The sequence below is a fragment of the Musca vetustissima genome, unplaced genomic scaffold (genome assembly GCF_032173495.1).
Source record: "Musca vetustissima isolate MV318-11 ecotype Yass unplaced genomic scaffold, APGP_CSIRO_Mvet_v1 utg4709, whole genome shotgun sequence".
In the NCBI taxonomy this organism is placed as follows: Eukaryota; Metazoa; Arthropoda; class Insecta; order Diptera; family Muscidae; genus Musca; species Musca vetustissima.
This window is the reverse complement of record NW_026888605.1, coordinates 569,394-582,645: the sequence shown is the minus strand read 5'-3', so window position 1 is coordinate 582,645 and position 13,252 is coordinate 569,394. Positions and strand designations below refer to the sequence as shown.

Sequence of the window (13,252 nt, the reverse complement as noted above, 5' to 3'; positions counted from 1 at the left end):
TAGAATCCAAAAGTGTGCTAAACATTTTAAGGTCACTATTTATATTTCAATTAACACATCAAATTGATAATCTAAATCTATTTAAAGAAGACCACTGGAGATTGTTATATCAACATAAAAAATATAATACTTTCCAAATGACAATTATATGTGTAAATGTTTGTTTTCTTTTCACATAATCTTTTTTATAACATCAAATTTTGAGATAATAAGGTGTATAAGAATATAGGAGTCATTTAAATTCAATAGGAGAATAAAGGAGTCATTTGAGTTCAAATCGAAGTGAAATTAATATTTTAATGTTAACTATTAATGCAAATATGTTATATAATATGAAATAAATCATGCTTAAGCTACAACAAAGAGACGTCAATCAGATATAACCGCCTTGATGCGTTCAATTTACGTTGGCATTTAACACTTTACAAAATTGAAATATAGATCATTTTCCCTTCATTTCATTGTTATGCATTCGGAATGAATTTAACATGCAATCATTGAACTCCATATTTGTAATAAACAAAAAAACAACATGCAAGCAAAAATTAAATGACTTGTACGCTTTAAAGTAGATATGTATGTATAGATATTACATAGAATGGGAATTAATTTAGTTGTTTTTGTATTGCCCATATAGTAGGAATATTAACAGCAAACAGTTTTTTCGAGAATTTTCGAATGCTATTTTAAAATCTACAATTTCCAAATAGAATTCCGATAATTGTTTGTTTCATATATTCTATGCCTAATTAAATAATAATATTAATACTATATTGATTATCCTAACGAATGGAAGAAGTAGAGGTTCCTTAGAAGATATATCCATCTTTCATATGAATTATTAAAACTGATGTTTTCTCCTAATAGTAATAATAAATTTATATAACATATTAAAATCTAATCAACACGATAGATCAAAATTGCATTCTCAAACATAAACCAATTCGCTTAATTATTTCCCACCTGTCGTTCTTATGTTTATTTTATAAAATGACATAAAATACCCCCTTGGGTTTTTAGAATGTTATATCAAAATTTGTGTTTGTATTCATTATTAGTATAATTCCACACATATAGACAAAAATAAACAATAACTTTGCGATCGTATGTGTGTTGCGCAGTTTATCAATATATTTGAAAAAAAAACTGCAAAAACAACACAGTAATGCCAAAACTTCATTCAAATTTAAGTCTTATCAGTAGGGAGCAAATTTTTATTTTAAAGAACTTATCACGCGTGTGTGATAGGCAAGTGGAATTTTTTCCATTTTCCATTATTGTAGGCACGTAGAACACAGGTTTGTGTGTATGTTTCTTATGTACACACTTATGTATATATATATATATAACTTCTACTACATTGTTGTTGTACAAGAAACAAAAATTGTTAAATTGATTTAAAACATTTGAGAGATTAGAATCAGACGCCAACTACACACAGTGGGAAGATTGGGGCCAATATATATATATATATACTTTTAGATGAGACGTCATAGATATGACAAGGAAATGTGTCAAAAGTTGAGTGCCCTATTTCCCAAAATACATATGTTCTCAAATTATCTATAAATTATGGGCGAAAAACTATTTGATCATTGTATATTGAATATTCCTCATGGAAGACGAATAACAAACGACATTTACTAACAATTATCAGTTGTCTAACCTACTGGACTTACTGGAGAAACAGATGTAGCATATACGATCCAATCCGACCACTAGAATCTACTAAGTTTTACTATATTCTTCGATATAATAAAGGAAAAAATTGCATTGTATTAAAAAATTATAGGAACATAGCAATTATGTAATGTATATATTTAACCAAAAACATTTAAAAAATTAAACTAATTGAATTTAAAATAAGGCAATTATAAAAATACTAATATTATATTTTTATTTTTAATTGCAGAAAGCAACTTCAGCTCTACACAAACTGTTCGTTTATGGCGGTCTTAAATACGGTCAACCCAGTCACTCAATTTTAGCCAATGATGCCAATGGATTGGCCAAATTCTGGTGCAAGGCCACAACAACTGAAAAATATCCATTGGTCATTGCCACACGTTATAACATTCCATTTTTGCTAAACAAACCAGGATTGGGTTATTATGTAACTGGTGAAATCTATGAGGTTGATGACAAAATGCTAAAATCCCTGGATAACCTCGAAGACTGTCAAGATATTTATGTTAGAGAAATGCGTGATATGAACATTGGTGTTGGTGAAGGGTAAGTTTAAAAAAAAATCATACTTTTATTTGGAAGGTTACATCAATATTGTTGTTTTTGCGTTTTTTTAGCACTGTACCCTGTTTTGTTTATTTGCTCAATAAATACCCTGAAAAACTTTTGAGTCTACCCTTCCTCTCGAGCTATGAAAATGGACCTGCCCATCCCTATGTAATGCGCAACAAACGCCATCACAAACACCCCGCCAATGAAGATTTGTCCTACAACACCACAGCCGCTGCCTAAATGTGGACTGTTATCGTCTGTATCTTGTGATTCATTGAAGTGACATCTACAATCTTCCATAAGAGATCATTGTGTTATTCCGGATCTATTGGTTATATAGTTTTTAGCAGTACGCAAAACTTGCTCATAATTTTAGTCAATAAGGATATTTTTATTTTTCGAAATTTTGTAATTCGAAATGCAGTAGTCTTTTACATTTGTAAAAAATATATATACCGTACATAATTTGTAGTAACATGTATTTATGTATACATGTGTTGAATGCATTTTCCAAAAAATAATGGACCTAACGATAAATATAATTTTTATTTAAAACTGTTATTTGATTTCATGGGTGTTGAATGTGTAATTTGCTATATTAGGTTTTGGTTTTAATTGAATTTCACAAAGAATAAGATAATTTGTTTTTCATTTCTTGAATCAAATTTAGGTAAAATAATTATTACCCTATATGATTATTTTACCCAAATAATAGATTCGTTCGTTTACTCTACAATTTGTACTAATTATTACAAAATTTTGTTCTTACAAGGAAAATTTACTCAGTAATAATTTTCTTGTACTTCGTGGCCCAATAAACAGGTCGTGTAAAAGTACGTTTACATTGTACCGGATTTGGTTAACCCAGTGGGTTTAAATTGTCAATTCCTTTGAATATATGCCAAATAAATCCTCATAAAGTAGGTTAACCCGGTAAAAAGTTCTAATGTAAATGCCGTATAAGAAGTGAATATTATAGTCCATGTTGGTAGAAAATCTCCCAAACTATCAAATTTTTTGTTTACGTTTTCACACGATTATGTCAAATTTTGACATTTCGCTTGATATAATTTCGCCTATTACACGACCTGTTTATTGGGCCAAGATTTACTTTTTGCAATTTTTCTCTCTTGAGAACGAAAAATTCGTATTTATTCTCTGCAAATTCTTATTGAGTAAATCTTACTGGGAAAATAAAAGAACGAACCTAATGTCGGCTTCAAGTAACTAAAAACCCCCTTTCACTTAATATAAACCCGGCTTGAATAATCTTCAATAATATTGTCGATGAAATTTGGCTCTTTTGTGAATTCTTTCTTTTTCTTTCACCAAATTCTTTAGCATACAAAAAACAACTTATAAGATAAAACCTTTTAAAATTCGCCTTCCGAGCGGGAAAATACATGTCTTGATAATTTAACCAGGATAAATGCCGCAACTCTTGTATAAGGGTTACTTCACAAATCAATCATATTGCACTTGTCCAAACCAACATTGTTGTACTTGTCCAAAGGACGACTTTTTAATAACCAAAAAGGAAAATGTAGACCAGTACATTTTTGAATCACTGTGCAATGGCATTCTGAGTTAAATAGTTCAATTCACAATTCACTGGCAATGAGCTACTGCACTTGTTTTATTTTATGGTATGTTTACGGTTCATGTAATATTGAAATGTTGATGGCTTTGTATGAAAAGTCAATTTATAAAGGAATATCAAAGTCAAACTTGAATTTGTACGCCGTTCGCTTTTATTCTTTTACAATAAAAAACCAACTTAACATGCCAATCTTGAAGCCCTCTTATGGGTTTCCCCCGTTAGCACTTTTCTTCCATTATGAAAACGTGAACAACGTCCAAAATTTTTGACATATGATTTGAGAAATAACAACTGATTTTCGCTCTATGAATGGCCTTGCATTTCTTTTTATGATTTGTTTCAATTATGTAATATTTAAGCTGTAGTTACACGAAACATATGTGTCATATGTACTGTCAAATTTTACATATCTGAATACTCTGCATACAAAATGTTTGCGCACAATATGTTTTTACAAATATGCTGGCACTTTTCTCATCCATATGTAATTCCTTATGAGTGTCAAAATTAGCAGTGTACATTAGACTTTTGGGTTTTGCGTTCAAACCTACATCACTCATATTTTTTCTATTTTCATCCTTTTCATTGAATCTCAATTCAAATACTTCCTTATTTTTCGCATACGAAAATAGAGCGAGTCCTCTTCCAAACATATACCATATAGCCTTATAGTAAATTTAATAAATCCAGTAAATCTAAATTGACAATTTCATTGCATATATGTGAAATAAAACTGCATTTTCATTAGAACTTTTTACCGGCTTAACTTATTCTACGAGGATTTTTTTGACACGTATACAATGAAATTGACCATTGAAACCCACTGGCTTAACGAAATCCGGTACAATGTTAACGTACTTTAAATCCTGATACACCAGGTCAACCCGGCAACAAGTTCAAATGTACATTCTGTTTTATCTAAATTATTAAAATTGCTTTTTACAAATTTTTACTTGAATGCCATGGTACAATTATAAAAGGTAACAGCAAATCCCAGCTGATTTGATTCCAACGTAATACTAGTGTCAATATGAATTTGACAAATTATGCTTTTATAAATCACCCAACAGGAAAATTGGGAACGCATACAATTTGAAATTGTTCTTTATTAATGTGCTCCCGTATTCAATTTACTCAATCTGCCTGCTGGGAAAGTTTGAGGAAGCAAATCTTTCTTGAAGGAACAACTCGCTATTCCCAGCATTGTCATATGTGTTACACATATATATGGCAATGGCTCAATTAAAGGAAAGATGTGGAAGCGATAGAAATATAAATTTGATAGATTTTCATATGTTTTTCATTTTTATGTGATATAATTTGCATTTTTCAAAAGAAATGAAAATATAATTGTATTTTAAGCATTAGGTGTGTCTGGTTACTTTTCCAGTAACATTTATTCAGTAAGTTCTAGTTCAGAGAATAAGCCTTTCTTACTCTCTTTTGTGATAATACTGAAAAAAGTAAACAGACAACATTTAGTAAGATTTAGCAAATAAACAGCTGATTCAAGAAAACATTTGATTTGCGCCAAAATAAACAACAAACAAAGGACGAACACAATTATTTGTATTGCATTTAATATTAAACATAAAATGAATAATAAAATCAATAAATTGCCCTCTATCTGGAACTTGTCTAAAAATATATAAGGAATTAGTTTCTAATTTAATGAAACTTTGCATTACATACGAATTTTCTTCCATTTTCTGTAATTAACTTCAAATTGAACTTTGCAAATTAAAAAAAAAAAATGTTTTAAATAATGTGTGTGTTTGGTCAGAAAACAGCTGATCAGAAAATGGCTGAGTTGCAAAATCTTACTGAATAAAATTCTTTCAGTAAACTGTTGTTCAACTGTCAAACTTGTTCTCTCACTTGACTCACTTTTACTGGATTTTTGTGTAAACAGACAACATTTAGTAACATTTGGTAACAATTGTTACCAAATATCGAGTTAACAGAGCTATTAAAACATATTGAATGTAAACATAACCTAACTATGCGTAGATTTTTTATGTTGACATTTTACCCATCACTTATTTCCCAAAAACGGCTAGCGGCAACACTGTTCAAGAACCAGACAATTGTTTTGGCGCGAAATTGCTCAGAACGAGCAGATGTTCGTAAACTATTTGTGGCTTTGTTGAAGAAAGTTGTTGAAAACGATCAAACGAGCTGAGGTTTGCACAATAGAGGAGCGGCAGAGTGGAGTAAATTTGTACTGAACAAGCAGAGTAAAATTTGCTTATCTATTAATTTTAATTTAGCACATTGCTTTGTTGTTTATATCCACGAAAATGGTGCTAAAACAAACCGAAGCAGCCAATGCTCCCATTGTTAAATGGATTGGAGCTCACGATCCACTAGTTACGGTCGATCATTTGCAACACAAAAACGTTTATTTTTACGCCAAGTGTATTATCGGTCCCCTGACATTAAGTGTGGGAGACTTCGTTCTAGTGTCGAATGCTGATTCCGCCTACCCAGATACGGACGAAGGCTGTGACATAGCCAAAATTCTCTATCTGTACGAGCTGAGGGAACTAATGCCCGACAAGGATCCCTGTCGTGCCGTAGTTCAGTGGTATTCACGCCCGGAGTGTATTCCTCATAAGCATTTTGATGATGACACAATTTGCGTAGATTTTGCCACAGAAGTTATTGAGGAACACCGACCATACGACGCAGACATCTCACTGGAGACCATTTATCGTAAATGTAGTGTTATTTGTGGCTCCCCAGAAAATTCAGCCGCTGGCCTATTACAGAGTTTCAATTCAAAGCGCACCAATTGCCCAATGTTTGTGTGTCGCTATAAATTCATTAAAGTTAAGAATTCATATCGCCTCGAGCCACTACAATTCACTAATGAGGATGTAGCAACGGCTGGCGACCGTGGCCGGAGAAGATCAACAACTGCTGCTGTTACGGAATCGAAAGCATCGTCTGCCAAAAAACCTAGGCGTTCCTGTGCCACAAACAATGAGGGTAGGACACGACGTGCCTCTGTTAGTGCTACAAATGCTTTGGAATTTGTAGACCTTACTTATTTCAATGAGGAAAACAAAGTATCTCCCATTAAAATTATAGGTGGACGCAGTGTTGTTCGCCTTTCGGCCAAAAAGAAGCAATCAACAGGTGAAAAGACAAAAGGGGAAGATGAAATAAATGCCAATTACTTGCCAGCATCGCCATTGGCTGAGCAGAACATTAAAGTTACACCCAGATCACGAGCTGCCGCTGCAAAGCGAAATTTGAACCTGAGTTTGGATAATGGAGCTGATACTACCGCAGATTCAGATTGCCTAAACTATTCCATTGTAAAAGAAACACCAGACCGGAAAGAACCTCCCAATGAGATGAAGATAAAGTTGAGATTATCCGAAAGGTAATATCACAAGTGTATTTTTTGAGTTAACTGTAGTAATTAATCGATGGTTGGTGTTCTATTAGGAGACGTTCCACACGACTTTCATCAATGGAAGAAGATCCCCTTGCCATTCAGCCTGATTTGGAAGCTAAACCAGAGGAATCCCATCCCAAAACTCCTTCAAGAAAATCGAAGCTTGCTACAGAAGGTACACCTTCAACTAGAAAGAAAAATGAATCGGTAAAGAAGTCTCAAAATGCTGATGACATTTATCACACGCCCACTAAAAAGGCTAAAGAAACAAAAGAAACAGGGGAGGGCACTCCGTCGCAAAACCGCAGAAAAAGTATCTTAAAATCTGCCGCATCAAGATTAGGTATGACCATATTTGTAAACTCCTCATACAGCACGATGCTACTTTTTTTATTATATTCTAGCTGAAGGTACACCTAGGAGAAGCATACAACTGTCTAGTATTGTTGAACAAAGGGTCTTCAATGATGATGATATCATAAATACACCAAAACGTACCAAAGCTCGGAAAAGTATTGCACTACCTGTAGTGGATAGCGACAAAACTGCGGCAGATGCCGATGAAGAATACACCCCAAAGAAGACTCAACAGAAAACTCCCTCGAAAGGACGACGAAGCACAACAAAAGCCACCGAAGCCCCGGGAACACCCAAAACTCCATCACAAAAACTTAAAATGATACGTTCTGGAGAGATCAAACCCACTCTAGAAAAACGCGACTCTTTAGCTGGTTCTGAAAAAGGAAAAACTGACTTACAAATAGCTCGTGAGCGTCTACACGTCTCAGTAGTACCTAAAAGTTTGCCCTGTCGCGAGAAAGAATTTGAAAATATTTACACCTTTTTGGAAGGTAAAATTCAAGATCAATGTGGTGGTTGTATGTACGTGTCTGGTGTTCCCGGAACAGGAAAAACGGCCACCGTCACAGGTGTTATACGAATGCTACAAAAGAGAGTGGCCGAAGACGATTTACCGCCATTCGATTTTTTGGAAATAAATGGCATGCGTTTGACTGAACCTCGTCAAGCTTACGTTCACATATACCGTCAGTTAACTGGTAAAACAGTGTCGTGGGAACATGCCCATGCGTTGCTGGAAAAAAGATTCACCACACCTGCACCCCGCCGAGTTACAACAGTATTACTGGTTGATGAACTGGACATATTGTGTAATCGCAGACAAGATGTAGTCTACAATTTACTTGACTGGCCAACTAAGTCCGCAGCGCGCCTTGTCGTGGTAACTATTGCCAATACTATGGATCTGCCAGAACGTTTACTCATGGGAAAGGTGACATCCCGTTTGGGTTTGACGCGTTTAACTTTCCAGCCATATACTCACAAACAATTACAAGAGATTGTAACCGGTCGGTTACAGGGTTCTGAAGCATTTAAAGGCGATGCCGTTCAATTGGTTGCTAGGTAAATATAATCTCCATACTTGTCCAATGCAAATTCATGTTTTTACTAAAAAATATTTGCCATTTTTAGAAAAGTAGCAGCTGTATCGGGTGATGCTCGTAGAGCATTAGATATTTGCCGCAGAGCCACAGAAATTGCGGATGCAGCTGCAACTAAAGCTGCAGAAAAGGGTTCAACCGATACTCAGCAGTGCGTAAATATGTTACATGTACAGCAAGCCTTAAACGAAATGATTTCAAGTGCCAAAGTACAGGCCATAAAGAACTGCTCTCGACTGGAACAAATTTTCCTACAAGCTGTGGTGGCAGAGGTTACTCGTACCGGCGTCGAAGAAACCTCGTTTATGGGTGTCTATACACAAATTGAAACCATAGCAGCATTTATGGGTGCCACAACACCTGCACCGGGTCGCGCTTTGCGTATTTGCGCCAAACTGGGTTCGGAACGCTTGCTTATATGCGAACACTCCCGCAATGATGTTTTCCAAAAAATTCTACTCAACGTCAGCATGGATGACATACATTACGCATTGAAGGTTAACAATTCAAACTGATAATAATATTGGATTGGATTTTATCCCGACAATAATATGTTCAAATTGATGTTATACTTTCCCATGGACCAAATTCCAATGTTCATGCCAGTGCCTAATGTGTTGGCTGAAAACTTTTATTTACTCGAATTGTTTTACATCCCAACTATTCTATAATATTTATTTATTGAATTCATTTAATAGTTATATCACTTATTTTTTATACCTTGCGATTAAAGATTTTATTGGAATAACCTAAAGTACAAATTTGTTACAATAAAATTTAAATAAAATACTAAAATACGAAAGCATTCATAAAAGGCTTTTGGTGCAAATACTGAATAAATGAATAGGTGATAGCGAAAGCCCATCAATAATAGCCAGTAGACGGCCACAGGCATCACTGTGGTGGCCGTGAATAAACTTATCACTAGATACAAATCCTCCTCCGTGCTTTCAAGCAGTTGAGCATTTGAGACTTGCTCCTTTTCTTGGCGTAGGGGCAAGCTGCTCTTCTGGGTAACAAACATATGCCATACTAGGTAGAGGAATGCATTTATGGGGGCACAATATGTATTAAAGGTAATCATAGCACCCACTACAAAAGGATTGTAGGACGACAAACCAATATAACCAGGATTTATGTCAATTGTTGATAGGCTATTCGAATTTCCCTAAAAGTAACATGACGTTTTATTTAAAGCAGACACGCAAAACATCTCAAGGTCCGTACTCACCTGGAAGAAATAAAACATGTTTCCCAGGAATATGGTCATAACAGCCTTATACACTAGGACGTAACAACGATTGTACAATTTCCTATTGTACAGATGCAAGTTATCGCACAAATAATAACTGCTCTCCAGGCAAAGCAACAGGGCTGGCAGCAATACCACATTGTGAGGTTTGTGTAAGAGAGCCGATATTAATAAGCTTATGGTTAAATTTGAGCCCAATAGGTCAACTAAGTTGCTTTTAACGCCATACCCGTAGTGTTTCGGTTTCCAGAATATATTACGATAACGAACAAATGCGGTTACGCACACACTTAGCCAAAATACCAACAATACTACAGTAGCGCTAGATTTACTCCACTCTCGATATAGAAAAACGCAAACGAGTGCAATGCTACAGGTTACCATTTGCAATGGCGTGTTGTACTTTTTTAGTGACCAAAGTAGAAAAATTAAGGCTATAAAATAACCAAAGGTGTAGAAAATAAATACTTGAAAAAAGAAAATATATATATTTTACATACCACAAACAAAAGCTATTAGGAGATAATGTTGATTGTGTTCTCTGGACAAAATATCACCTGTAATAGGTTTTAAATTAGAATCAGATACATTTAACAACAAATGCAGTAGCAAGTTCATACCAATGTCCTCTAGATGACGCCATTTGTCACCAGTTTGATTCAGACGTCGACAAAAGACAATTGCTAACATAGCCACTATCACGTAGCGCATTTGCCACAGCTCTGAAGCTAAAATGACCAAGTTATTTTCTAATTTCCACATTTTTCGTATGCCGTAGTAAACATTTTGGGCTGTGAGATAAATCATTATTGTTGGTGTCAGATAGTACCACGTCTGATGTTCCTCCTCTATTAACGACGATGAGACCAATGAAAAGGTATGGAAAATGAAGAATGCGAACAGCATCCATGGAATGGTAAGCTTAAAGTAACATTTGCGATCATAGGACATGGGTATAAGTATTTGAACGACCAGCAGGCATATTTCAATGGCCAGGTAAATACTTATCGCTATAGGAACTGTTAGCACAGCCGAATATATGAAGTGTCTCGAATAGATAAACTCTAAGAAATGTGCAATGCAATTTATGGCAAGGCCAGCAACAATGCTTAAAAATAAACGACCAGACGAAAATTGTTGCCACTTTTTATTAAAGTTATCCTTTGTACCGAAGAGAACCTTGGTTATCAAGTGTACGGCAGTCTAAATGAAAATACATTAGTTTTAAAGTTTACCGTATAGAAACGTTTAAAATGAAGCACGTATGTAGTTTGAGTGCGCCGTGTTTCACTGTGCATTACTCACCGTCGTGGTCAATACCAATGAGATAAATATTAAATCGTTATCGTATTTAACTGAGCTATCCGATAGTAACTTGGAAATATTTTTAGATAGACGAATGTAATTCTTTTTTGCCTTTTCGTAGGACAAAAAACTAGTGAAATTACTTTCCAAAAAGTGTTTATGTTCCATTTCGGCTTCAGTTAACCAGAAATAGTAGTCCGAGTATCCTAAATCACCGAAGCGCGTAAGAGGAAAGTTCCAATGACATATCAATTACAATTAGATTTTTACTAAATACCTTGAGCTTTGATTTGACTTAGGCTATACTTCCTTCTAAACTTCTCTATGAGATGCAATGCGTTCTTGTAATAGTAATATAGTTGTTCTTCCTTGGAAAGGTCTTCTATGAATTCGGAAATTAAACAACCAACAGATGAAAAAGGTATATCTACACCTAAAAGGACGGCTAATGTTGGTGTCATATCAATTTGATTGTAATCAATTGTGCAGCTAATAATAATAAGAACAGATAACAATAGCAATTATTGTTTTGTGATCGTGTATCTTGTCTATCATACTTTCGTTTTGTACATTTATCGGAGAACAGCATGAGGGGAACATGTAATTCCTCTTTATCGCTACCTCCATGGCTACCACCATTTCGCATTCCATGATCGCCAGTTACCAGTAAAACGGTATTCTTAAATTCCTATAAAAAATATGTATATGTGTGAAATCCGCTTCCTTGATAAATGAAATGCAACTTACGGAACTAGTTGCTATGTATTTGATAACATCATCCATTTCATGTAGTTTTTCAAAGATTTTATTACTATGAGATCCTTCGACATGACCAATGTGATCTAATCCCAAGTAATGTAATATCATAAGATGCCAGTCCTTAAGAGAAAGTTCTTCTCTAACATTTGCTGTTATATTTTTATCACCCTGCAAAAATTAAATTCACTAAAAACGAGGTCCCTTGGAGGGGAGATTTTCAATCTTACCTCATAAAAGTCATTGACAAAAAATGAATCGATGTTCGGTTTTTGTCGTAAAAACAATTCCGGAAAAAGTTGTACCCATGTTCGGTCACCAGAAAAGACAATATTTTTGCCCTTAGCTCGTGTCCTATGTAAAATAGAATCAGCCAACTTCTCGGTATGACCCAGATTCAGCACTATATCAATAAAATTTGAAACTGTGCCAGTCGTTATACTTTTCAGGCGAGGCATGGTGACTGTTGGTACATTGACCTTAATATTAATATGATTGCAAGCACTTCCATAGGAGTAAGGCATGTTGGTTTGATTAGCAAAATCCCATCGCCAAGCATCAATCAGCATTAAAATCACCCGTTCGTGCTTAAATGAGGGCTCGGGCAGCCTGCGGACACAACCAAGTTAATACCAATGACAAGTGTTTACACACAACTTACGTCTTATCAAGGAGAGATAAGGTAGAGTTTCCATAATCATTTCCAACAGTCAAATTTCTGGAGACGGGAAAAAATCCAATAAGGAATAGTAGAGAACCACCGACGAATATTGTCAAAATATGGAAAAGGTAATTAAATGGATGATCCATTTATACTAACTACTACTACTACTGGGCAACTTTTGTTGTTTTCTAATGAAACGCCGGGTTGAGTTTTTTTACATCTATAAACCACCCCCTTCTTCTTCTTGATATAACAAAATACAAAAATGCCACTCATCTTGAATTAATAACATTACACAGATGATTTTAGATAATCAGTCCATTGCAGAGCAAAAAGTGATAAGTCTAGTTTTTAGATAGCATAGAGACCTTGGGACACCAATACTAAATATTTGTACAAAATCAAACATGATGTGTTATCAGAGTAACCGTTGTGCGACTAAAATGTGCAACCTTTTTAAACATATCTTATTATGTGAGCAACTTTTTAAAATTTTTGCGACTTATCTGTTACTGTAAGTTGTATTTTCGTTTTTATGTGAAAATTCAGACTAAATTGGATTCGTATACGT

At 34.6% G+C, this 13,252-nt stretch overlaps 4 protein-coding genes across 6 annotated transcripts in view; 2 read left to right on the top strand and 2 right to left on the bottom strand.

Annotated features, from left to right (window-relative positions):
* LOC133336439 (troponin C-akin-1 protein) overlaps window positions 1-2,584 on the top strand; it is a 53,912-nt gene extending 51,328 nt beyond the window's left edge. For both annotated transcript variants that reach the window (XM_061544735.1, XM_061544734.1), the window contains 2 exons: window positions 1,913-2,232; window positions 2,304-2,584. In XM_061544735.1, coding sequence (XP_061400719.1) covers window positions 1,913-2,232; window positions 2,304-2,478 — 495 coding nt within the window. In that variant the 3' untranslated portion in view covers window positions 2,479-2,584. The remainder of the gene's footprint in view (window positions 1-1,912; window positions 2,233-2,303) is intronic.
* LOC133336437 (protein lifeguard 1) overlaps window positions 1-13,252 on the bottom strand; it is a 307,141-nt gene that overhangs the window by 198,969 nt on the left and 94,920 nt on the right. The gene's annotated exons all lie outside the window — the stretch shown is intronic.
* Window positions 6,068-9,220, top strand: LOC133336481 (origin recognition complex subunit 1). Its single transcript, XM_061544779.1, has 5 exons — window positions 6,068-7,229; window positions 7,295-7,587; window positions 7,649-8,666; window positions 8,736-8,823; window positions 8,857-9,220. Exons 1-5 carry the CDS (start codon window positions 6,139-6,141, stop codon window positions 9,217-9,219), a joined length of 2,853 nt encoding a protein of 950 aa, XP_061400763.1. The 5' UTR covers window positions 6,068-6,138; the 3' UTR covers window position 9,220.
* On the bottom strand, window positions 9,426-12,827 carry LOC133336471 (GPI ethanolamine phosphate transferase 2). The gene is made up of 10 exons (XM_061544770.1): window positions 12,679-12,827; window positions 12,248-12,626; window positions 12,009-12,188; window positions 11,819-11,949; window positions 11,539-11,750; window positions 11,262-11,467; window positions 10,577-11,159; window positions 10,457-10,513; window positions 9,936-10,390; window positions 9,426-9,872 (listed from the first exon to the last, which is right to left on the bottom strand). Exons 1-10 carry the CDS (start codon window positions 12,825-12,827, stop codon window positions 9,441-9,443), a joined length of 2,784 nt encoding a protein of 927 aa, XP_061400754.1. The 3' UTR covers window positions 9,426-9,440.

Excerpts from the sequence above, each read along its gene's own strand:
- LOC133336481 (XM_061544779.1), top strand. The coding sequence starts at position 6,139 with ATGGTGCTAAAACAAACCGAAGCAGCCAATGCTCCCATTGTTAAATGG. Across the intron at positions 7,588-7,648 it reads ATCTGCCGCATCAAGATTAG|CTGAAGGTACACCTAGGAGA; the intron begins GTATGACCATAT and ends ATTATATTCTAG. Across the intron at positions 8,824-8,856 it reads CGGATGCAGCTGCAACTAAA|TGCGTAAATATGTTACATGT; the intron begins GCTGCAGAAAAG and ends GATACTCAGCAG.
- LOC133336471 (XM_061544770.1), bottom strand. The coding sequence starts at position 12,827 with ATGGATCATCCATTTAATTACCTTTTCCATATTTTGACAATATTCGTC. Across the intron at positions 12,189-12,247 it reads TTGTCAATGACTTTTATGAG|GGTGATAAAAATATAACAGC; the intron begins GTAAGATTGAAA and ends TAATTTTTGCAG. Across the intron at positions 10,514-10,576 it reads GCGTCATCTAGAGGACATTG|GTGATATTTTGTCCAGAGAA; the intron begins GTATGAACTTGC and ends AACCTATTACAG.